The sequence below is a fragment of the Protopterus annectens genome, chromosome 7.part1 (genome assembly GCF_019279795.1).
Source record: "Protopterus annectens isolate FY-2018-M chromosome 7.part1, PAN1.0, whole genome shotgun sequence".
NCBI classification, from domain to species: Eukaryota; Metazoa; Chordata; order Ceratodontiformes; family Protopteridae; genus Protopterus; species Protopterus annectens.
In genome coordinates, this window is record NC_056740.1 from 378,959,431 (window position 1) to 378,986,270 (window position 26,840).

At 40.4% G+C, this 26,840-nt stretch overlaps 1 protein-coding gene across 1 annotated transcript in view; it reads right to left on the reverse strand.

Moving 5' to 3' along the window:
- MYO5C (myosin VC) overlaps positions 1–26,840 on the reverse strand; it is a 1,763,334-nt gene that overhangs the window by 229,842 nt on the left and 1,506,652 nt on the right. Inside the window, exon 24 of the mRNA XM_044078824.1 lies at positions 22,479–22,568. Coding sequence (XP_043934759.1) covers positions 22,479–22,568 — 90 coding nt within the window. The remainder of the gene's footprint in view (positions 1–22,478; positions 22,569–26,840) is intronic.

The following is a 26,840-nucleotide window of genomic DNA, read 5'->3' on the forward strand; positions in this document are numbered from 1 at the left end:
CCTGTGGAGGGAATGGCTGAGGCTCTGAACACAAGAGTGACAGGGACATCAGTTCTGAGGGGGATGGTCTGACTTACTGATTGATGTAGCCATGGCCCTTTCCATAGCCTCAAAGGCAGAACTGAGAGACAATAGGGACCCAGAAATGTAGGGGCAGACCTCAGAATCGTAGTCCTTTCCTGCACCAATGAGAACTCCCCTAAGGCCGAAGCTGGGGCCCGAACTTATCAGTGCCAAAGCTCTGAGGTGTTGGGAAGGCTCTGAAAAAACTCAAGCTGACCCTAACCCCTCAGAACCAACAGGCAAGCTATGACCCAGAGTGCTCTCCACCTCTGACGGAGCCAAGGAACTCAAGAGCAATTACCTACATTGAAGATAAAGGTATTGGCAGAACAGACACCATCCATACCAGACGGCTTGGAACTAATGACTCTAAAACCTCTGGAGAAGTTAGAGGAGGATGAAAAGGAGGAGAAGTTGATAGAAGCAGTCCCTGACCCAAAAGGATAGGAACTGAGGGTGTCCTTGTCACACCTTGAGCCCAAAGAATTGTCCTCACCAATCTCTCCATGTCATCCTCAGTAAGGTTCCTGGAAAAATGTGCAGAGGCAACAGATGGTGACCTAGGCCTTTGTAAAAAGGAAGATGGCAATCTGTCAGAAAAAGGGTCAATAGAAGGGGAATAACAAATCCTTGGAAGAGAATAAAACTGTTTACCAGGCAGTGTTGGTTCCAAGGAAGTCTGCACCAAAAAAGATTAGAGTCTTGGCACATCGAAGCCAATGTCATTGGTTCCGATGAATCTGTCAGGACTGAGGGTTTGGTCAATTTAGTTGTCGGCTCCGAAGAAATGGTTGGAGCTGAAAGTTTAGATATCTTGCACTCAGAACCAAAGAAGAGGTCGGCACTAAAGACACTCTAGAGGAGGAGGAGGAAGAAGAAGAAGCTTAACTTGGATGGACTGACTTGCATTTTCATTTTTATTTCACTAGAGACGATGCTCCAGATATGGCCTCCCCGAATGAGGAGGGAAGAAGGTCTTTGATGATCAACTTAGTTTTTCTTTCAACCAAGGCTCCATGGTTGAAAGAATGACAAACTGAGAAATCCTTCTGCAAATGATGAGGGCTCAAATGGTATACACAAAGCGAGCGAGAATCCGAGTGCAGAACTTTATGTCTGCACTTCTCACAGCACATAAAACCAGAAGGCTTTTCCTTATCTGTCATTTTTTAAACAAACTGTTTTACTCACATGCACACACAGACTACCAAAAAAGGGAAAGCGACAGATACACTCTTGCAGAAAAAAGATGAAAGAATAGAAAAAAGAGAAACTTTTTTTTAGACCAGAAGGGGAAAGTTCAGAAAAGGGGGACTACACCAGTAGGTAAAGGATATGAGAAAGGAAAGAGATACTAGCAATAGTATCTAGAATACTTTTGTATATAGGAAAAGGATAAGGATAGACAAGATAGGCAAAGAATATAAGGAGACAACAAAAGAGGTGACACTTACCTGTCTCGAGACACTGATAACCATGTCTGAATCGCACGGCGGCAAACAAGATCTCAGGTAATGTGACTAGCTGCATTGTGGGTAAGGATTGAGCTCAAGAGTTTTTGGTTTCCATGAGCTATAGAAGAGGCCAAGTCAGTTCCAAGGAATCGGAACTGGACTCAAGTTGAGGAGAAAATGAAAACTGACAACATCAGATGTAAGAGTTTATACAAGCAGTGCATATACTTTCACAAAATAGCCCCCAATTAGTTATATAACATGAATAGCTAAAAATAATGGTTCTTGACAGGAAACTTCTGACACTGATAAAAAAATGTTTAGACAGAAAATACAAATAATTTCTTAAAAGGGCAAAAATGTTTGTGTGGAGGGGTTCCCCAATGGAGACTCATCTGCCAGAAATGAAGTTCTAAGCCTACTGCTTCTCCTGTGAAACCCCAGAAATGCTTCACGTCAGGGCGGCAAGAAAGTACTGAGAAAATCTTCACTCTAAAAGCTGATTTACCTCCTTGGGGCTAGCCAATCAGCACTCAGAGTGAAGGTGTTGGAGGAGCCAGTGCTTTATGAAGCTAGCCAGTTGCTGTCCTTGGGCAGAGTATCACAGAATCACAGAAAATTAACCTAAAGGCAGCAGTGGAAATGATGAACATCTATTTTTGCAGACAGAGCAACCCCCTACCCCCTTTATACCTCCCACACCCAGGTGACTCAAAACATTAACTCCAAGATCACATAGGGAAAAAGAGCACTTGCTAGTCTTGCTCTACCAAACATACATTACTTTTGTCAAAAAAGGAATCAATGAAGCATACAGCCTATCTCTGCTCCAATGAAACCAAACACGATGGAATGTGGGGGACCTACTCCAGTACCTATATTAGTAAATTGGATTTTATTTTTTATTTATCTTTAACCTGGAAGACATTAGTTCTTTTTTCACCAATTCTGACATGATATACTTTCCATGTAGAGGGGGTCTCTGAAGGTGCATTACTATCAGAATGAAGGTTGAAAAGACATGTCTATAAACGTTTTTCTTCCCTACATCATTTCATCAACTTTTGCTTCCTTAGCTTTATTTGTCATTTCTGAAATATGCAATTGACTTTTTTCCCAGGTTGTTAACTTTTTATTTGACTTTTTCCCTCCTGCCTTCTCTGGCTACCTTTCTTACAAAAGAAAGCTTTTGTGCAAATTAAAGTTGGCAATGTGGTATTGTGTTTTATATTTCTGACATGCCAGGCTCCAGAGTTCAGTCTTAGCCATTGCTTAGTGTCTTTGCAAAAGAGTACAGTACTAACAATCGAATCATATTTTAGCTACGTACCATTTCATAAAAACTTGTCAAATGAAACAGTCACAATTACAATCCTGCAAGATGTGATGTGATGGAATGGTTGGCATAACAGTTAAGGTCTTAACCTCACAGATGCAAGGTACATAGTTTGATTCTGACCTCTTCTTATTGGCTAGGCTTATAACAGTCTGCAGACCGATACACTAGTATTTACCTATGAAATTATTATGTGAAGGCAAACCCAGTCACCTTCCATCCAGGGGGATTTACCTCCTGAACAAACTTGCTTAGTATGACTTATTGTAATGTCACACAACTTCAAGAGTACACTAGCATACTCTGTGAAAGAGTGTATCTCTTAATCATAACTCAGTTAAGTGTTTTACATGGAGTTTGCATATTCTACTGTACTTGCATGTATTTAGCCTGTAAATTCAGACCATGCTGATTTTTTGGTCACTCAAACTGGTCACAGATACTGCATTTACCCTCTCTTGCCACTCAGGTCATGGCTAAAAAGGGTTCCAAGATGGACCAATTCACTTCCTGATTAACAAATACACAATTTACATTTTCAAGGCTTAAAGTTTCTTGCTTCTAAAGATTTTTTTTTATTTTTACAGTGTTCATAACTATCTATATCATGCAGAATCACAAGACAAAAAATGAAACTGTACACAAAAAGTCTTTAGGATATAATTGTTAATCACAAGTTTACTTATTTACAAATTTCAGTGACAAAGTCAATTATATTACAAATGCCCCTTTGAAGATCATGTTAATAATTTTCTCACAGTATGAAAAAGGAGGCAGTGATAAGCAACCTTACTGCAAAACTCAAGTGCCCTGTTAGAGTTAAGAAGATTTTGATACGTAATACATTCACCCTCAACATCCTGATGAGTACACATTTAAGCTGCAGCAACTCAGCAATTTATGAAGGGAAGAGAAGACCACAGTGAATCCTCTGCATTTTCCCCATTTACAGAACATACTGTAGACTGGCTGAGCTGGAGGAAATAACGGTGCTTTGGAAAGCATCCCTGGCATGCAACAAGTACTGATTAATAACACGTCTGCCACTGTAGCTCACAATGCTAAAAACTGAAACGGTTAAGATGGCTACATGTGTCTTGTAAAAGTACAGCAAAGACATAAGAACTCAGGGGATTCCAGACTGAAATGCAATGTGACAATAATAGAACTCAGTGGGTTCCAGACTGAAATGCAATGTGACAATAATAGAACTCAGTGGGTTCCAGACTGAAATGCAATGTGACAATAATAATTTGTCATGGAAGGATGAAGAAGGCAAATCAAGTGGCATTTACAACTCACTGACTGCAAGGGCACAAAAAATCCAAGGTAGATAAGAAAACGTTAAAAAGGAAGACCTTCGTCATCTAGGCATTTTATTGAGTCATATGTAAACATTCTTTAACATGAAGCCATTACAACAGGTACCATGCCTCCGATGAACAGTGCTGATGTGCAGAGAGTTGTCCACTCAAAAGTGCTAAAAAACTATCTCACTGCCTACTTTAAGAATCAGGAGAAATGTATTCCAGTTCTAAGAAGAAAGGAGATGCAAACTTTCAAATCAATATGCACTTCCCATTACAGAATAAAAAGATTTATTTTCTAATCCTTTAGAAACTCTAACTGGATTATCACTACTCCAGGTACCATAGAACTGAAGAATCCTCAGTAAAAGAAGCATTTCTTCTCCTTCTTCTCTCCCTCTCTTTCTCTCTCTCTGATTTTCACAAATACCTGAATTTCTGACTGGAACAAACACAGGGTCATGTTTTCTGTTCAACAGAGTGTGAAGTTCTTCAGGAGGAATGATTCAAGCTTCTGCAATATATATATTTTTGTTGTTCCCCCTACTTCATTTTACCTGCCATCCCAGTGATACCAACCATCACCTAGGCCTGCTCAATCCCTCTTTCCACCCCTGGACTACTTCTGATGAGCTGGGGCCAGCACAGAATTTAAGAGCATCTTGAGGGGGGTCATGCTAGTCACTGCTTCAGCTGGATGTATTTCCCTTATGACCTGTCCTCTGTTTCCCCTCTCTCCTGTGGGAGAGTGCGCAATTGGGACATGATGACATATTGCCCCACTTCTGCAACAGCTAAGTCAATGCCCCAACCCTCTATCCTCTTCAGACCACACCCCTTCATGTCCACCACCTCCACCAGGGATCACTGTGACAGATAAGTTATTGAGACTGCCTCCCCTCAAGATGCAACACCCATCCCTCCCTGTCACTCAGATGCCTGAGACACTAAGTGAACCTAGGTGGGCTGGGCTGTAGTCAGGGCTTTATCCCTCTTTGCCACTGAAGAGGTCAAGTTTCTGCAATATTACAGACACTGATCTTCCACTCTCTGAGAAAAATTAGGAAACTCTGAAATTTGGGCAGTCTGAGTAACAAAATAACATAAGCTTTTCACTAAATTTTGCATTTTAGGCCAGAACACTCATTCACCATAACTTATTTTTCTTTTTATATTTACTACTGATAATATAGTCAGTTTGATTATTTGGTGACTTTTTAGAGCAAATTTTACTCTGTTTTAAATTTGCATATGTAGATGACTAAAATATTACAATGGAATCATAACAATTACTTGAAATTGCAATAACATTTCCAGATTTCATCTCAAGAAAATGGAATTTCACTTTTAAAACACGTAAATCAATGTGTCTGAATAATATGAATAACATCCTTAGAGGAAGTATTCTACACTACTACCTGGATCTCACAATACAGTACCACCACTAAAGCAAAACCTCAACACTGCAGTGCAAAAGAAATCTTATATGTGGGCACCTCAAACAACTCAAAAAAAATGGACAACTCCAACACCATTGAATGAAACAGAGCACTCATTGGAATACTTAGAAAAGAAGACAGAGTGGATGCATCAACCAAAGCTGAAGCAGCTGCAGTAAAGGCAGTGATGCATTTTATAGCTATCAGCCCCAGTGACTCAAGAAAACTCAAGAATCTGTAGCATCTAACCAGCAATATTATATAAATTAAGCCCTGGAGAGAGGAGCATTTTACTTATACCTACATTAACATACAAGACAGCTCACACATACCTATTTACCATTGTTAACTAGGAAAATCTGATTTCACATAACCCATTTTCTATATGACAGCACTGTGTAAACACTAAGGAGGAGTTTATTCATTTCACCTAAATAACAGGTGTCAGCTCGGTTTACACCCCCCAGTGACTACCTATTTAATATCTGTGTCTTTATTCACTTACATTTGTTAACTAGAATATTCTGATTTGCCATAGCCCATTTTCAGCTGAGGCTTGGGTGAAAAGCTTCATGATACCTATAAAGACATAATGGTACATAACACTAGAGCATGCACAGATAACACAGTGGTAACCCAATGGTTTAGCATCATACAAAGCAAACATGATAACATTTATACATCAGGAAGAAAGAAGATGAAATACACAAGTGAGAATACAACATAAACTGTAGTGAGTTAAGTTTTGTATTCCACAAAGATAAACTACAGGCTGCATTTAGTCTACACAAGGATTTTAGTAAAATTGTTAACTTGTTTTCCTGATTAAGGGAGAATACTTAAATCTCAATTATTTATGCACATTGAATAGAATTTCCAGGAAAAGGTCAGAGAGTATAGTTATTTATTTATTTAATTTTATTTTACATTTGTTGACTGGGATAACCCAACTGGATACATGTCCATTTTCAGCGGAGGCCCAGGGAGAAAAACTTGAGTGAGAGAATTCAAAGATTACACAAAAATTAGATACATAGTAAAATAAAGGACAGAGAGTCAAGCATATTTACAAGTTGGTTTAGTGATGCCCCCAGCAGGGACTCACAAGTTACATAGTTTGTCAGATTAAATACAAATCATCAGATTGCAACAAACAGTTTTGAGTATTAACTGTATACAAAAATATCTAGGTAGGATTATCATTTTGTAGCTTAATCAGGGTTGGTACAAGGACAAAGCTAGTACATTTTGAAATACTGTTTGATGCTTTTTTTTTTTAAAAGACTTAGGGAGGGTTATATAGTTTGGCGGTGAATTCCAAGTTTTGTCAACAAAGTTGGCAAACAGGGATTCACCAGCTGAGTTGTTAGCTTTGTAAGTTTGTTGGATAACCATAGTGACCTTAAGTTATTGTATGGTTTTATAATATTTTTAAGTGAGGGGGTATCTTCAGGTTGGTATAGAATGTTGTGTGCTATTAAGAGTTGATTGAATTGAATTAAACTGGGCAGTTCTAGCCACCCTACTTGATTAAGGTTCTGGCAGTGATGGGTTCTGTATGTTGAGCCAGTGGTGAATCTGGCAATATGGTTGTAGCTCTGGGAGAGCTTGCTCAGTTCAGATTTATTAAAGTTGGAGAGTATAGGAGAGGCATGCATAAGAGTAGAGAGTAGGTGCGACCGGGTGATTGTGGTTCTAGCTAATGGGATTAAAAATGGCTTATTTCTGTAAAGAGATCCAAGCTTCTTATTGATGGTTTTGTATGGTTTTGTTGACATGTAGGTCAAATTTAAGATTATTACCTATAATTACCTCTAGAAGCTTAGTATGGGTGTCTAGGGAGCTATAGGTACCATTGTTGAATGTAACAGAGAAGGAAAATTGGGTGGATCTACTGGTGGGGGTAAAGAGTAGAAGTTTAGTTTTGCTGGGGGTTCAGCAGTAGACGTTGGTTGGAGAACCAGTTTTCAATAGCGTTAAATGTGTTTTGGGTTAAGATTTGTAGTTCTGATGGGGAGGAGGCTGAGCAGATCAGAGTGGAATCATCTGCATATTGAATGCAGGTAGTTTCGGGGATAGCCGTGTGTAGGTTATTGATTAAGATAGAAAACAGTAGTGGTCCTAAAATGGAGCCTTGAGGGACACCAAGTGTGAGAGGCAGCTGGCTGGACAGTTTGCCCTGCCATAATACAGCCTGTTGTCTGCCAGTCAGATAGGACTGGAACCATTGGATTGCATGATTGTTCAGGGAGACTGACTTTAAGGAATGAATGAGAAGTTCATGGTTGACCATATCAAAGGCTTTTGATAGGTCAATAAAGAGGGCTGAGGATAGCCTATTGTCATTCCTGTTTTGGTTAATGGCATCAGTAAAGGAAAGGAGGGCAGAGGTGGTACTGTGATGTGGCCTAAAGCCATGCTGAGAGTTAGACAGAAAATTGTTCTGTATAAGATAATGCATTAGTTGCTTATGTACGCACTTCTCCATTATTTTGGCTAGTGGTGAAAAAATGGCAATGGGTCTGTAGTTGAATAGTTCTGTGGAATTTCCACCTTTACGGAGTGGGATGACGTGGGATATTTTTCAGAGGGAGGGAATAGCTCCATCGGATAAGGTTCTATTGATCAGGATAGATGTGGGGTATGCAATGGCATCTGCAGCTTTTTGTAGATACTCTGCAGGGAGGAGGTCAGCAGAAAGGGTAGTATGTTTTAATTTTTTTATTAGGGTTTGGATAAAAGTGGTAGAGACGGGTTGGAAGCTAAAGAGGGGATGATTAGTGGGTAGATTAGAGGTAGGGTTGGAGTTTGTGGAAGTTAAGTTGATTAGCTACTGATTGGATTGTTTCAGTGAAAAGGTTATTAAAGGTAATAGCTATGGTCTCTGAGGACTTATGGGTGAAGTTTGAAGGGGTTGGGGTGGTTGACTGTCCTGGATGAAGAAGCTGATTTAAGCCTGCCCAAAACTTGTGGGGATTGTTTTGGTGTTTATATAGGAGATTTTGATAGTAGATTTTTTTTATCTAGCAGAATGGATTTCTTTGTTTCATTCCTAAGTTGCTGGTATTTTAAATGGTTCAGGGGGGCTTTAGTTGACCCGGAGTTGGCCCAGGCTCTGTTCCTAGTTTTGATGTTTGACTTGGTATCCTTTGTGAGCCGTGGTGCAGTATTTGATTTGGTTTTTATAGTACGTGCAGGAGCATGGGAATCAAGGATACTGAGGATTTAGTATTAAAATAAGCTACAGCCTCATCTAATGGTAGATTTTATAGTCTTGACCAGTCTAATGACTTCAGCTCATTTTGGAAATTAAGAGGATGGAAGTTCTTGTTTCTGATAGTTTTGTATATGGTCTGGTGGGGGTGTCTCTGCTTTGTGTTTTATGATACAGGTTAGTAAGTGATCGCTAAGGTTATCAGGGAGAGTCCCAGCTGTGTACAGCTGGGGTTGGTTATTGACAAGTATCCAGTCTAGGATACTTTCCCTGTTGGTAGGTTTGTGAATCCTAGAGGTTACTGTTTGCGTAAAGCCAGATAGATTTATATGGGTGATGGGGGGGGTTCGGAAGCAGGAGTGCCAGTCGGTGTTGAAGTCACCAAGAACTACATATATGGCTACAGATACTCAGAAATTCAGATAACACCTCAATTACAGTTAAAGTCTATTTTGTTAAAATGAACCCTGGGTTTAATGTGATGATATGTACAGTTTGGTATACAGTTTATTATACTAAAACCATAACCAACTATACTTTTATAATGCTTCTGGTATCCTATATCTTATCCAGAAAGGACATCTACATGAAAAAAACTTTCTCATTTTAAATGTTATTTCATCTAATAAGAAATGTAAAATGAATATATAGCTGCTAACTAGTATTTAAGCACCCATAATAAACACACAGGAATATGACACAAGTCTCATTTATGTATCTTCTTTATTCTGATGTTTCACTGTGTCCACTACTTTAAAAAATATAAATTTACAAGTGCTTATCTTGCCCTCTAGTGGCCATTATTTTATCATTCAAGAAAGGTGCTCCGCAAGTAAGCTATGAATAGAAAAATGCCAGGTATGAGCAATGTGGATAAACCACTACACTTACTAGACAAGGATAGTAGTGTAAAATTCCCATAGATGCAATAGTTCTAAAACAATGGTACTCCACATGGCAATGGTATCCCATAGACAAAGCAGGATTTTCCTGAAAGTAGTAATATACAACAGGCCATCACAAGTTGAACCCTAGTTTATTTAAACAACCAACCAGCTCTAAAGCAGGCCTCAAGACAGGAAAAGTCCAAATGACAGAACAGGTGGCTTTAGATAAAATCTGCAAAGTATACTACTCATATCTGACTTACAGATGCACTCAAGATGCTGGTAATTTAAAGACAATGTTTGTATAAGTAGGTAGTGTGTGGTGTGCAGCACACTTGAAAAGGATGCTAATGCAGGTACTGTGACTCAGCAGTACATGAAGTGCACATTACTCAAGAGAAATCAGAAAGAATAAACTGGTGCAACATGCAGGAAAATCTCAGGATGCACAGCAGAAATATTTTCAAGTCTGACTTATTTTAATCAAATTTCTATACTCCAACAGTCTAGGGATCTCTGTCACCAAGAAGAGCATATGCAACTGCACTCATGACTTATGTATCATGTCCAAACTGACCAGTAAAGTTTGGCAACCACTTCTGAATGGATCAAATTAAGAACAATATGCAGCTTTGTCAACAATATCATGAACTAGACACAAACCAAAGTATCTTTGGGCCTTTATTTATTAATTAATGAGACTATTTCAGACCACAGCTGTAGCTATTGTAAGACTGCTGAATACCCACTAGTACTGCAGGAAAAAATGCTTTTTCTGTAAGTAGTAGATTGTACTACCAGGTATCCTGAAACTGTGCTGGTACCTACTACTGAAGCAGAAAAAAGAAAGAAAAGAAAAAAGTTCCCTCTTTTAAGCAAAGTTCACTCAAAAACTTATGTATAAATAACTTCTGACAATCCATTTAAAAACAGGCCAGGCTGCTCACCATTTTTATTAATAAAATGCTTTGCATATATTATGCTTAGTAAATGTTACACATTTTAGGATTACCGAATTGTCTTCTACCTTCCAGACCATGGGTAACTGCAAGCAAGTATCTGAAACACCACAACTTCAGGTCACATTTCCTGACCTTAGTAAATCTAACTATTATTTAATTTCTAATTCCAGACCCCCCAAAATAATCCCCAAGTCATGTAAATGATCCTAATACCACTTAGGGGTTAAATATTAAATATTAAATGGGACTTCAGTTACCCAAGCACTGGCTGGCACACTTACACCTGCAAAAATATATATACTCATAACCTCCTAGACTTTGTTCGCACCAGTGTGCAAAGTAAATTGTCAAATTGATCTGTTAAATCTGAGCACAATTCATTCATCTTCCCTGTCAGGCCTGGTAGCACCTCCCCAATACCAAATGAGAATACCTTTAGGGACTTAATCCAGGACAAACCTACATCATCTTGTGGAAGACCTACACAAATTTTCTAACAATCTCTTTCAAATGGATCCAGTTGAAAGGGTTGTCACACCTGCCAACTTCTAAACAGCTGCACAAACAAATTAGTATCAGTAAATTCAGGAATTATTCCTTTCTGGTGGAACTTTTGTATTTAAAAATATATAACAAAATAAGGAAAACAATAAAAAGTTGTAAGAAATCTTAATTATCCTACCTCAAAATCAGACTGGTCATTACAGATATCAAAGAAAACTACAAACCGTTCTTCAGATATATCAGGACATTAAGAAATAATGTCCAACAGTGCAGTATTCGTAATATCACATGTTCTGATCACATGGATATAGCCAATATATTAGCAGACAAATTTAGTGCTAACTTTACCCTATCAACACTGTTCTCCCCACCTCCCCCCAAAATGTACGTTCCCTTAAAATCATTTTATAACAAGTAATAGAGTCCTTGTCATTAAACTGCAGCTCATTTAAAATAGTTAATATCTTGTACCCCCATTGAATGACAGCAGAAGTTGAGCCAATTACTGAAATCGATAAATTTTGCTCACATTGAGTCATCAGTCTTGGTCATGACAGAATGTTGCTCAAGGCTAGATGGATACTTGCCTTGGGCACATATTGTTAGAGTTCCATCATATCTCTCTTAATATTGTCCAGGGAGCTAGATCAAAAGTCATTTAAACCTACGTGTACCATGACAGTGTCATATGTATACTTGTGGTGCAGGAACTGAACTTCACATGTGATGTGGCGAATCTTGGCACCTGTTAGGCAACTGACCGTGACCCTCTCTTTGCATAGCCTGGTGACTGGTGCATTGGTGCATCTCACTATGGAGTCATCTATGACTAGGACATTGTCTTAACTTCTGGTGTTATTCAATAAAGGTGCAATACGTGTGTGTGTGTGTGTGTGTGTGTGTGTGTGTGTGTGTGTGTGTGTGTGTGTGTGTGTGTGTGTGTGTGTGTGTGTGTGTATGTATCTATATATATATATATATATATATATATATATATATATATATATATCATCTTGGAAGGAGAATGCAGACAGTCCTTACTGCTTTTGGCCTGCACTTATCCTCCAAGGCTTTTGCATACTGGCTAAATCCTCGTCTATCACCCAATATCATATTTTTAGGCAATGTCAGTTTTCTAAAGATTCCAACATATGAAAGCAGAATCTGAAAAACATAAAAGATTTGCTGTTCATTGCAAGGAGATTTAACAAAAAACTCCACTCCGTACAAGCATGCCTTGCTCATGCAAACATTGAAATATGCATTGTCACAGATGTAAGGTTCAAGACCAGTGAGAGCACTCCATGAGTGCAAGGTTTCGATGTCTATCACACATTCAGGTCCATCTCATTAGATGAGGGCACTAAAGACAGCAGTGTCTCCATATTCTTAGAAAGGACATTTCATCCCCAGACTTAAGACAACATAATGTCTTGGAACTTTTCTACATCCAACTTACTGTTAACAAACCCCCTACCATAATATTGCAAACTACAGTACCTCCTCCAAAATTCCCCTCAACCCATATCTAACTTAGTCATTATGGAGTCCTTGTGCATTAAGCCAAACACCATTCTCCTAGAAGAGTTTAACTACCTGTCCATTAACTGGGAGACTTATAAACTGTCAAAATGTATGCCTTGAAATGTCTGGACTTCAATACAAACTAGCCAGACCAGTTAGTTCACACCCCAAACCTTGGCTTGGTCCTTACCAATATGGCACAGATTTGGTCCCCATCAATTGTCACTTCATCCTTGTTCAAATTGGATCACAAATCAGTTCCAGTTCCTTGGTATTCAGAGATTATGCTAAAATTAATCTACTAAAACTGAGTGATGACCTGATTAAATTCAAAATCCCCTTCCAACCTGATGGCTCTACTGTTTATGCATAATCCTTTACCACCAAATGCTGTGCACTTGTAAATAGCAGCACAAATGCATTTGTCCCCCGCTGAAGGAAATACAACCCTAAATTTAAGATTACTTCCCTATGGTGGAACCCAAGCATAAACAAGCTTGCTAATAAAAGACAAAATACACATTGCATGCAAAAATAAATGTAACTCTTAAAATGATAAAAAGCTCTTGCTAAATCTAAAAAGAAATTTGGACCCTGCTCAAGTCAACCAAAGCCAGATATGAGGTAAAACTAGCCATCCAGGCAAAAGATAACCACACATCCTTTTAAAACAATGCAAGAAAACGCAAACAAGGCCCACCACTGCACACAGCTAATAGTAAACCAACATCACATACTCAGACCCAGGGGACATATCCAATCTACTAGCAGAAATATTTAGCTCAAACTTCAACCCCATCATCCTCACCTATATTTCTTGATCACATAATCACACCTACAATTCTGCTCAAATCTCAAAAGAACAAGTCCTTAAGGCACTATTCAGGGCCAAGAAAATACATTGTGTAAATCCCTGTTGTGGAAGTCTAAGCTATAAAGGGCCTACCCTACTGCAACTGGCCACCTTCTTAAAGTTGAGGGTGTCTTCCTTGTGCTCCAACTCTCATGAGCTTGAGCAGAGCTTAGTAAAATTAATGCTGGGGATTTAAAAAAACTTCAAAACATTTTTTGTCTAGGGAGGCAGGAGCCCTGAAGAAGAATGCTAGAAAACAAAGCAAACAGTAACCATTTACAAAAATGGTGGACAAATCCACACCCTGACAACAAAACATGCAAGCACAACAAGGGGGCTGGAGGTACGGAAGGCTACTGCAACAGTGATCTATTAGAACATCTGCTGTTATAGAAAGTTTCACTTGCACAACTTTATGACATTCAGATATAGATCACTGCTGCAAAAGCCTATGCAATACGAGTAGATTACCACAGGTTTGGAAGAAAAGGGAAAAAGAAAGGAGGATGCCAATAAACTAAGACTCCAGAAGCTCCTGAAAAGTGGTCCTTGCAATGCCTGTTCTGGAGCAGAAGAAGGAATCCAGTTTGTAGTGCTTTGTAAAAGAGTGCACAAAGAACCATGTTGCTTTCTCTAGAATACTTTTATAGTACACCCCTTTCTAGAAAGTCACAAAGAAGCAGAAGTGTTTGGTAGCTTTCTCGAATGGGCTGTAACCCTGCCTGGAAGTAGCTTATTATGTTGAGTATACAAAAGGCAACATCGTAAGTCATCCATGTGGAAACAGTCTGTTTTGAAACTGGTTGTCCTTTTATCTTAACTTTCAGCTTTCCTGAAGGTTTGAGTTTTGTCTTGGTAATTTCTGACCCGCCTGGAGAGTGTGAAGGATCTTTTCTCCCTTGTTTTTTGGTTCAGAAAACTAGGGGATTAATAGTCTAGCTCAAAGTAAACTCTTTAGGCATAAAGGAAGGATTGACTATCAAAGAAACCATGTTCCCTGTGGAAAACACAGTAAGGTAGACTCATCATAAGAGCTTGTAACTCAAATAGTCTTCTAGCAGATCTCAGAGCAATGAGTAAAATAGTCTCTCACATTAAGAACCGCAATTCAGCCTCATGAACTAGTTCATATAAAGACAGAGTAAGCTTCTCAAGCACGAAATTCAGATCCAAAGGAGAAGCCACCTGTTTCCTAGGTGAACAAATATGTAGCACCCCTTTGAAAACTGTTTAACTGAAGCACTATTAGAAATTATTAGAAAGGGGGATCCAGGGGCAGACAAGCAGAAATGGCTGACAAATGTACCTTAACACAGGAATAACTTGAATAGCCTCTGTGGGGGGGGGGGGGGTCTGACAAACCCTGTTTCAGGTGGACCAGTTATGCAATCTGGCCCCAAGGAAGTTGTGATCCTAAAACACAGATCACTGTTGCAGTAGCCTAAGCTATATGGGTCCTACTATCCTGCAGCCCACCAGCTTCTCAAAGCTTTCCTCATGCTCTGACTCTCAGGAGCTTGAGTAGAGCTCCATAAAAAGACAGCTGGGGTGCAAAAAGCTTCACAACATTTTTGCCTCAGAAGAGACTGCACCTTCGGTGGGCCCCATTGAACTGGCGGTTGCTTAGCAATCTTCAAGAGCTTGGCAGATAAGTGCCCACTAGGGAAAACCTTCCAGTGTATTTTAAAGGAAAACTTGTGGGTTTTTCCTTGTAAAAATAAGGAGTTATGGCTAGGGAAATGAAATTTTGTGGACTGTCATTTCATTTTAAGGAACTAGTCATGTGTTCCTTTCTGCAAACTTTTGAGAAGAAATTTTTTTACTTTTGAATTTTGAATAAAATGTTACTTGTATTTTTAAGTTTAGTGTGTTTGAGGCAGGATATCATGCTTGGGAGACTGTCAGAGGTTTACTTCAGAACCACTTGTTCTCTACCATACACATAACGGACTTGACCAGGCTCTAGTCCCCATTTTTGATATCTCTTTCTCAGCAAACATTCTTCACAATAGTACCTTCCCCTGCATGCAAAAAGAATAAAGTTGTAAAGGGGTCCTCATGTGTCAGGCCAGTATTCTGTCACAGCTACTGGTGGGTGCTTCTACTGTGGCCGCTTGTTGATCCTGCCTGCCCATCTTTTTTTTCTGACATTCCTTTTGGTGTAGATTTTTTAGCCATCAAATACTGGGCAATAGCCATGACCTCTGTAGCTGTAGGGATGCCCTTGTCAGGCAACGGAGATACAATTTTGCTGGTGCCAGAAGTAGGGGTATTTGAAGGGTCTTCACTTGGCTGAGGTGGAGAGATGGAAGCTGGAATTAGTGTGCCTACCACAAGTCAGTCTATTTTCAGAGAATGTCTGCTTAGTGAGAAAACATTCTGATCTCCTGTTTCTATTTGTATGGACAGCGCAGATTTCCTGGGATTTGACAAAGAACTTATTAATGCTTCTTCTTTGTCTTCTCATTCTTCCGACAAGAAAAGGAAAAACATTCCTTCCCTTTGTGACAGGAAATTTCACTCAGTAGTGCAGACGTTGCAGAGGGATGGTAGTACGTCAGGAAATTCTTCACAGTCAGAGTACTACAAAAGTACAGTTTTGTACCTACCATAAATGTAGATGTTCGAGTGCTAATACAGCTGCAGTCATAACAGATGGGTTCTCCTGCTGTCAGGTGGGTCGTCGGTCGGCCGAATTCCAAAGTCTAGGTCAGGCATCAGTTGTCGTCGCTTCTTCCCTGACGTCAGTGCGACAGGGGTATAAAGGAACGAGCCGACGCCATTTTCTTCAGTTTTTCTTGCCCCAGATGTCAGGTGCTCCCGGAAGGAAGGCAATACATAAATTTGTGTAATAATGCAGTGCAATATAATCAAAATACAGTAGTTGCAAGCAAATACATCATAAATGAATACCCCAATCAGGTTGTATGAGGATGTGTTAGCCTATAGGCCTGTCCCAAGAGGGGAAGGAGGGAGGGAAACCTGGACTGCAGCTGTATTAGCACTCGAACATCTACATTTATGGTAGGTACAAAACTGTACTATGTTCATCGTGCATACAGCTGCGGTCATAACAGATGGGTAGAATCCCAAAGCTAAGAAAGGGGTGGTAGGCACTAGGTGGAACTAGGAGGAGCCAAAATGCCCTGCAAGACTGCAGTGGCAAAGCCTGCTCTAGATTTGGAGTATAATGGTAGGTTGTAGTGCTTGGAGATGGTATGCACAGAACTCCAAGTGGCTGCTTCCAAAATATCCTTGGTAGGAACTCCTCTGAGGAAGGCTGCAGAGGTGGCTGTGGCCCTGGTGGAATGAGTTCTAATGCCTGTAGGTACAGTTTTGCCATGAAAGGAATAGCAAAAGCGTATGCAGTGGGCTATCCATTTTGAGATTGTCTGTTTAGAAATTGGCTTTCCTTGAGCTCCTACCGCATAGGCTACAAAGAGCTGTTCTGATTTTCTGAAAGGCTTTGTTCTGTCCAAATAATAACGCAGTTGTCTGTGGATGTCCAAGGAATGTAGTAATCTCTCCCTTTTGTTTTGAGGATTAGGATAAAAAGTAGGTAAATGTATGGCCTGATTTAAAGCTACCCTGGATACCACTTTAGGCATAAAGGACGGGTTGGTTCATAAGGAAACTCTGTCCTGATGGAAGATGATAAAAGGCTGGACAGCCATGAGAGCCTGTAGTTCTGAAACTCTACGAGCTGAGGTGATAGCCAGAAGGAAAGCTGTTTTCCAGGACAAATATTGCAAATCTGATGAGGCAGCTGGCTCAAAGGGAGGCAAGGTCAGTTTTTCCAGAATGAAATTAAGATCCCAAGCAGGTATTGGTTGTTTCCTTGTAGGTCTTAAATTCCTAGCCCCTCTGAGGAACTGTCTTTAGAGAGGGTGAGAGAATAAAGGTGGATCAGTGTTGTATTCTGCAGAAATGGCTGAGGCATGGATTTTGATGGAGGAGAAAGAAAGTCCACTGCTTAGCAGTTCAGCCAAATATTGCAGTATTTGGGGTAAATTCAGTTTTCCAGGATGCTGGCCCTTTTTCTCATTCCAGACACAAAAACGTTTCCATTTTGCAGAGTAAGCTTTTCTAGTTGATGGCCTTCTGGACTCCAAAATGACATCCTGCACCTCCTTGGAGAGTAGGGCCTGTTGTGATGCTAAGGAATCTTCCATGCGGCTAGATTGAGTGTTTATAGCTGGCTGTGAAGAGTTTTGAAGCTGTGCTGAGTCAGAAGAAGAGGCATTAGAGGCAGGGTCCATGGTGGCGAATGCGTCAGGCTCCTCAGGAGTGGGTACCAATGTTGCCTTGGCCAGTCCGGAGCAATGAGAATCATCTTTGGTCTGCCTGCTCTGGTTTTCAATAGAACTTTGGGCAGCAGAGGAAGAGGTGGGAAGGCATAAACTGTCATTGATGTCCAACTGAAAGAGAGAGCGTCCACTCTCCAGGCCTTTGGATGGAAGATCCTTGAGCAGAATTTTATCAATTGATGATTTTTGTGGGAGGCAAAGAGATCTATGTCTGGCCTTCCCCATTCTTGGATTATTTCTGTAAAAACTTTTGGATGCAATTTCCATTCGTGTGGATCTGTCATATTCCTGCTTAGATTGTCTGCCATCGTGTTTTCCTTGCCTGGCAAGTACTGTGCTTGTAGTTCCATTTGTAAGTCCATGGCCATGTTCCAAAGTGACATGGCCAGTCTGCATAGGGGGTAAGAATGTGTTCCTCCCTGTTTGTTTATGTACCACATAACTGTGGTGTTGTCCGTTCTTATCAATAGTTGACCTTGTTGTAGAAGGTCCTTGAAAGCTATAATAGCATTTATTACTGCTAGCATTTATTTTTGATTGATGTGAAGGTGCTCTTCTTTTTGGGACCATTTGCCCTGAATGCACTGATCTGTCATGTGCGCCCCCCAGGCGTAGTCCGAGGCGTCTGTTGTGATGACTTGATTTGCTTGAGGCTTGCTGAATGGAAGAACTGTGTTTGTTTGACATGCTTGAGCCCACCACAGAAATTCCTTTTGCAGACATGGAATTAGTGGTATTATTGTTTCCAAACTGTGGCTGTGCTGAGACCATATGTTTTTCAGGTACCACTGTAGTTTCCTCATATGCAGCTTTGCACATGGGATTAGTAAGATGCAAGATGCCATGAATCCCAGAGCCTGCAGGATTTTCCTTGCAGTCAGCCTGGTGCAATTTGCTAGTGTTCTGAAGTATTGAATTAGTTGTCCCTGCTTCTCTGGTGTGAGGTAGGCCATCTGGGTGTTTGTGTCCAAATTGGCACCCAGGAAAATTATCTTCCGAGAGGGTATTAGCCTTGATTTCTTTTTGTTGACTGTGTATCCCAGAGAGTTCAACAACATTATTACATAAGCCAGATGTTTCAGAAGAATGTGCTTGCTGTCCGCTTGGATCAGGCAGTCGTCCAAATAGGGGTATATTTGTATCCCTTGAAGTCTGCAGTAGGCAATTACTGATGCCAGGCATTTTGTGAATACTCTGGGTGCAGTAGATAAGCCAAAGGGCAATGCAGAGAATTGATAATGGGTTGAACCTGCAAGAAACCTGAGGTACCTTCTGCAATTTTGTCTGATTGGGACATGCAGGTATGCCTCCTTGAGGTCCAATGTTACCAGCCAAGACTCCTTGCCCAGCATGGGAAGAAGTTGCTGTAGAGTGAGCATCTTGAATTTTGGTACGAGTAGAAATGTGTTTAGGGTGGACAGGTCCAAAATAGGTCTCCTATCTTTTCCCTTCCTTGGCACCAGAAATAGCCTGGAATAAAAACCTTGAACTTGTTTGTGCGTAGGTACCTCTTGAATAACTTTCATGTTTATGAGATCTGTAATTTGCCTTTGTGCCTCTGCCCTTTGATTGTGTGGCAGGTTTGGCATGCCTCTCATTTTTGGAAGGGTGTGAAAATGGAATTTGTTGCCTCTGTTTATAATGTCCAGGATCCATTTGTCCTTTGTGACAATATGCCAATTTTTTGAAAATAATGCCAGCTTTCCTCCTAAGGGGGCAGCCATTTGAGACTTGGTTGGCATGCAAAGGGGAAAGTCATTGGGTTTGCTTTCTGAAAGATTGCGAGTTATCCTCACCACCTCTTTGTGTAGGAGTTTGGCATTGTCTGCCTCTAAACGATCCTTGGGATTGTCCTCTGCCCCTCAGGTGCCTGTATCTGCCTCTTTGAGGTCTGTCCGTGGCAGGAAAGGACCAGTTTTTGGAAGGCCGATTTCTACTAAAACGTGGGGGTTGTACCTGTAGAAATTCTTTCACAGTTTGCATTGATTTAGCCTTTTCCTCCATTTTCCTTAACACCTCCTCAGCATTAGCACCAAATAGTACATCCTTTTGAAGAGGGGCGTCTAGTAATTTAGCTTTGACATGATCAGGCAAGGCTTGTTCCTTGAGCCAGGCATGCCTACGTATGACTGATCCTGTAACAGCATCAAAACCACATTGTAAGGTATGCTTACCCACTTGTTCTGCACTAGGCATCAAATCCTGCAACTCCTTCAAGTCTGGTTGTTCAGATTGTGACATTTTACTTTTCAATTGTGATAACAAAAACTGTTGGTATTTTAGCATATGAAACTGACAGTTTAAGGCCCTCATGGATAAGGTAGCCGAGGTATATACCTTTTTTCCCCACCTTTCTAATGATCTGGAGTCTCTCTCGGAAGGTAATGGATTTTTAGCAATGGAGGCCTTAACTCCCTTGGGACCCTGTGAGATGGTCTCTGGGTCAGCAGCATGACTTTTGTATAGAAATTGGTGTGAGTCAGGAACCCTGTAGTACCTGTCAGGCTTAACTGGAGCTGGAGGTAGAGAGTCCGGGTTAAGGCAAGCCTCCGAGTAAACATCATCTAGGATGTCCAAGACAGGAGGTATAGCCAGAGGCCTGTGCTGAGGTAGCAAGAGAAATCCCCTGAGCCTTTTCTTAGAATCTGAATAATCTTGGCCTTCCCAGTGGAAGTGTTCCCTTAAGGTATGCAAAGTTTCCCCAGATGAGTAATCCTCTGGGGGGGGGGAGACAGAAGGGATGGACTCCTCCGCGTCAGAGTCTTCAAAAGGGGAGTAAGAATGTTCCTGATCATCAGAATGCTCTGAAATAATGGAGCCCTGATCAGAGGAGGGGAATCTTCCTCCACTCTGGGCCTTTTGTCCGGTGGGGGCTGAGAACCTCTGATAAGAGTAATTAAATCCTCAGCCATTTTAAGCATCTGTTTCTTAGGCATGGGGCCTGGAGATGGGCCCTGTGTAGCTGGTCTCTTAGAGTGCATGGTTGCTTTAGACTTTGCGAAAGCCTTGATGGAGAAAGAGGAAGGTCTGAAGACACCTTGAGTGGAGGTGGACCTGTCCACATTCTGAGATTCAACGCCAAGAGTGGCTTTGGTATCTGTAGTTGGGGTGTGGGCCGAGGAGCCTGCGACCTCAGGCACAGGAGACACCATCAAAGAAGTGTCGTCCATAGTCAGGGGCTGCGTAGGTGCCTCGCCGAGAACCGGACCACCTGTAGTCGGCTTTGGCGTGGTGTCGGTAGAGGCCACAGACCTCGTGTGTCGGTCCTTGTCTCTGCGTTTTTTAGACAAAACCGGAGTCGGAGTATCCGACGACATAGTATAGTTAAATGCTTTCCCAAAATAATGCTGGGTGAACTCCGCCCGATGCTTAATAGTGCGTTTGTTGAATGTAGCACAAAAGCAACAGACCGAGACGTCGTGGTCTGGGCCTAAACAAGGTATACAGAGGGAATGGAAATCCTTATGCGGTATTTGCTTCCCACAAGAAATACAATTATTAACTTTGTCTGACATCGGTCTGAGGCAAGAAAATTTTCCCCAACGGGGTACTTAGCTTTTAAGAAGACTTCGGTTTCCAAATTTTCATAATCTCAGGAGCTGGCCGACCGGCACTTGTAAACTGCTTCTTCGGGCAATGCGCGGCAAGAAAGACTGGAGAAAATGGCGTCGGCTGGTTCCTTTATACCCCTGTCGCACTGACGTCAGGGAAGAAGCGACAACAACCGACGCTGGACCTAGACTTTGGAATTCGGCCGACCGAGGACCCGCCTGACAGCAGGAGAACCCATCTGTTATGACTGCAGCTGTATGCACGATGAACATCAAAGGTAACCCAGAAAGCTTGAGTCAGGTTTTGTATCCCACGCATGACCCAGAGGGTGACAGAACTAACAAGAAACAATACAAAGGGTTAGGCTAGAGGCAGACAGGTTAGTATCTAGGAACCCCTAGAAAATAGTCTTGGCAAACCTGCACAGGAGAAAAATTTAATTTGTAGTGCTTGGTAAACATGTGCACAAGTTATTGCTTCTAGAAATTAAGACAACATATAAAAGTAACATTTTAGTGGCAACCACTAAAAACCTTCATAGAAGCTCAAAAAAATAAGGTTTCAACTAAAATAAAACCATTTCTTTCAGTAATATTATATTTGTGGAAGGTAATCCCCAACAGGGGACTTATCAGCCCAGCCCTGTAAAAGCATTTGCCAACAGTGAATTTCTTGAAGCCAACAGAAAAGCGCACACTTAGGCAACAAGAAAGTTCTGAAGTTTTGATGTCATATCCACTAGGTTTTTTCCCACTTCTCACATACAAGGCAAGGGCTAGGGCATGAGGAAGGTGCCCTAAAGGTTAGAAAGTTGGCCAGAGAGTCCAATCCTTGGAAGGACGCCCTCTTATAGCATAAGGTTATTGTGGTAGTGGATCTAATGATGAACATCTAGGGTGTTTTGATACCCTGAGAAAAGGACAAATGAAGTAATTAATAAAATGAAGATGTGCAAAAAAACAATTACAAAATGTATTACTTTCATTTGGCATATAGCACTCTGATTCATGCTAACCCATATAGCATTCTTATCTTAATACACAACTGAATATGTAACAATGGGATACTTTTCTTACCTCCTCACCACTGTATTGCTTTAAACAGTTGAGAAAATGAGAGGTATTGGAAAGCCAGAAAGACATCATCTCAAAATCTGTGTGGTGAGTCTAAAAAACAGTAACAGACCATGTGTCAGACCACTTTATTTAGTTAACTTCTATATGTTTCAGTATACTTAACAAATGCAAAGAGAACCGGCCATCTTCTACTTTGAAATACAAATGCATAATTTTGACCAATTTACTCAACACTGCTCTTGTACATATCAGAATTCATGATTCTGTATATGGTTCTTGGACCAATAAATAATTTTATAAGAAATACATACAGAATTAGTCCTACCTAATCCCAAAATTATGACATTTTCTGCAAAGTGTGCAGACTGATTCTTACAAATCACCACTAAATCAAATCTTGCATGCCACATTCAAGAAACACCAAAGCCCACAAACTCTAAAACAGATAGGACAATAAAGTATGTAAGCCATCACATGAATACAGCTCAGCACAACAGAAATGAAACAAGAGGTTGAAAGGGAAGTGGAGAAGTGACTGACACAGAAAATAATATATTTTTTCTTTTTATTGATTTAATTTCACGCATTGGGTGATAAAATCCAGAAAACTGCACAATGAAACAAAAATTATTTGTAGATAACTGCATAGTAAAATGACAGGCAATAATACTCAACATTATAAGAGCCGAGTATAAGCTGTTTGTGCTTAGTTTCCCACATGGCAAAACAGCGAAATTCCCAAAATGGTGGAAGTCACTCTGCTTTTTCGGCACAGACCAATGATGCCCTGACTGCAACCCAGATGATCAGAAGTCCATTAACAACTTGGGTGAAGGAGAACCTGGGGTAGCCCTGGGCAGCTTTTATCAGCTTGCCCACCCCCTTGGGAGCCAATAGGTTCTAGTTACAGCTAAAACATGCCCTAGTACAGGCCAAAACATAAATTCAACTGACAGCAAAAACAGGCGATCATCTAGTAACTGGAGGAAGGCATAAGCTGACCAGCATCATGGATGCTGATGTGTGTGACACTGGCCTCACTCTACCCAGTTAAGATTCCTATCCCTTGCACACTTAACATCCCGGTCCTCAGCTGCATATATGATACCCGCCTCCCAACACTAACCCTTAGGAAAGTGGAGTGGTGAAATCACTAAAGAAAATGCAGAAAGTCTGTTGCGTGCGGGCTCTCTCTCTCTCCATCTCTATACAAACAGAGGTCCTTCCTGCTAAAATGGATAAGGTAGAACCTTGTTGACTCCCTAAAAGAGAGGAATAAGTAGGATAATAGTTGATAAGGGATGAGTGCAAGCAGTGGAGGATAGAGGTCCTCCCAAAAATAATGGGGAAAGCATTGCTGAGCCAACTTTATTCTACAATTTGTCTGTTTTGTTTTGTATTAGAAATAGGAGGAAAAGTGCAATACATAAGTGTGTATCCAGTATCCAGGAGGTGAGAGGTAAGACTCACTGTTAGACATTTTTTTAATTATTATAAAGTTCCAAAAACAAAAGCATGGAACAGACTTACAAATTAATACAATTACAGGACAGGCATTCCTACAGTCTATTTCCTCAGTGTGATGCCTAGTACTCTTCAGAGCAAGACCCTGTTTTAATATTCACAAGAAATGGTTACATATTTTTGTTCAAAATCACCTTCTACTCAAAATGTTAGAATTACAGTTGTTTGTTTATGAGACATGTCAGAAACAGATAACATTTGGGGAAAATGCAAAAAATGTTCCAGACTTATGACATACACTTCACGATATATGTATATAAGCATCATAACCTGGGTAGTTACAAGTAATGTGCCCCAAAACTTATAACATAAATGTCATTGATAATCCACATTTTTAGTATAGAACCTCAGGATATGTTAATATACTCAAATCTGTAGAGGGAGATGCATTTGAACCATACAGTAACTGCACATTTAACAGCATCAGTTATAAACTAAAATGTCTAGTTATTGTGGCAAGATACAAGTCTAAAAAAAAACCCATTTATAAGACAATTTTTTCCCTTATGTGCAGTAAGACACTTCCATGAGCTAGTAAGCCAAAGAACTGAAAATGAGAGCTAGGAAGTGTGATTACAGACGATTAATTCCATGAGTTTCAGAATAAGCTATACAGGTTATGTTTTTTTTTTATACATTATGCTGTCAGAAACACAAACTCACCCATTCAAAACATCTGAAATCCAACTCCCAGAACTACCAAACTACACAGAACATAATTCATAATTTATTTATTTCATTTTATTTTTTTGCTGGGGATGATCCCCTGTACCCTTTATGCTTCACCCCAACAAACCCTTACTTAAACATACTAACTCCACAGACTCACAGACATGGAGAAAGGAGAAGCAGCCTTCTGGACAAGTAGAGCGGCTATACAAATTGTGATCTCACAGTCTGAATACTGTACTAGGAAGCACAGCTGAATAACAGTAGCCTTAGGGAGATGGGGTTGGGGGGACAGAATGACCACATGTACGGAAACCTTACGGAATTTAGTGTGATGTACTGAGAAACGTTTTTAAGTGAAATGAATATTACACTAGAGGAAGTCATGAAAACATGCACTGTGCCTGAAACTAATAAAGTTCAGTTATAACAAAAATATGAGGAAGGATAGGCATGCACAGGTTTTCAGGCTTGAAAGCAAACACATGGTTGCAGGGAATATAAGCAGCCATAAAGGTTTAGTAAGAGCAACAAACAGTAATTGTGCTAAAAGAGAGAGTGCTTACATTCAACTGCACAAAATGTGGAACAGAACATGTCCCACACAGCTGCTCAACATTGGACAAATAACACAAAACTGTAACAAAAAATCATTTATTTTATAAAAAATGTACACATCTAAGACTGAACAGAGCAAACATATCTACCTGAAGATAGAAAGACAGTTGTTCTGCAGGCATGAAATAAAGTTGAACTGATACTAGATAAGGATACTTAGACAACTAGTTCTTTGAAATGGTTGATTTTCTTAGATATTTGAATAGAAATAGTCATACTTTGTTTCTGTAGTCCTTCATATTCTTTAACTGTTCCTACCAATTTGTTTGCCTGCTTCCAATAAGTGTAAAGTAAGGTATCCCCGACTTGGGCTTGTAACTGCAGCTGCTGGTCTTTATTTACCTAAATATACCCAAGCCGTGTTTCATGTTTTAACTGTTTTTTTACTCACACTCATTAAAGAACACTGTAGATCTACTTGACTTGTGATAATATAATTTGTCTTGATGTTGCATCTGTAGTGCACTCCGTAGTATAGTGTAGTGTCTTTACCTCTTTACCTTTTAATCAGTGTTTCATAACTGTATAGTTTATGCATGTTATACTCTGTCCCTTTCTCAGACTATTTCTTTTATATTTTTTAGACCCTTCAACTACCTCCCCACGGCTTCTTCTTAGCCACTGTGTCCAGGAGCTTCATTTTACATCTACCGTGTGTCAGCTCTTTTGGTTTGTTAACCTAAACAGTCATAGCGACCAGTAAATGTACGTATCCATTGCAGTCACTAGCTTTGTAACTTACATTACATGCTAGATTCCATCTTGGTGGGAATATCGCTCAAGGAAAGGGGTGCCAGCAGCCCAATAACCCGTAGTTAAACCCCTCAGTGTTACTTTTACACTAAATTGGTCTCTAAACTTCCCCAACCTAACTCCCTACCCAGTACAGCCCTGATAAACACTAACTGCCTTCCATAGTGTCTCTGCTCTTTAACTCCCCATCTCCCTGATGCTTTTGTACTTCTAGCTATTTTGTTTTACTTTTTCTCAGGTAGTGTTTGCAGACCTATTAGTTTCATTGTTTCATAGTTTGGTACTAGGCTATCTGCCCTGGGGCATTTATAAGCCTAGCCATAGTGATGTGGCTTTTGCCACCCCATGTAATGGTACAAAAATGTACAGAATAGATTTAGAATAATGTGCCTCTGTCTAGTAATGACACAGTGAAGACCCCCTTACATAATAGAATTAGTTTACTGTGCCTCTGTCTAGTAGTGACACAGAGATGACCCCTGGGGTAAACCTACGATCTCCCATCCACTCATCAAGATTTCTCTTGAAGAGAGTCAGTGAGGGGCTCTGCCTAACATAAACTGGGATTCTGTTCCAGAGTATGGGAAGCCTCTGAGTTATGAATCTGTCCCTCCAGCATGTCCTGTTCATATTTGTGCTGAGGTTCAAATCTTTAGCTCTCGTGGTTATGATGGATTTGGATTTTTTGAGGTGGAGCATGTCCATCAATTCCTGATTGGACATGGCCTTGTACGTCAGGCACAGATCACCTCTGAGTAGGCGGTATGCTACTGAATAGAGTTGGAGTTTCTTTAGTCC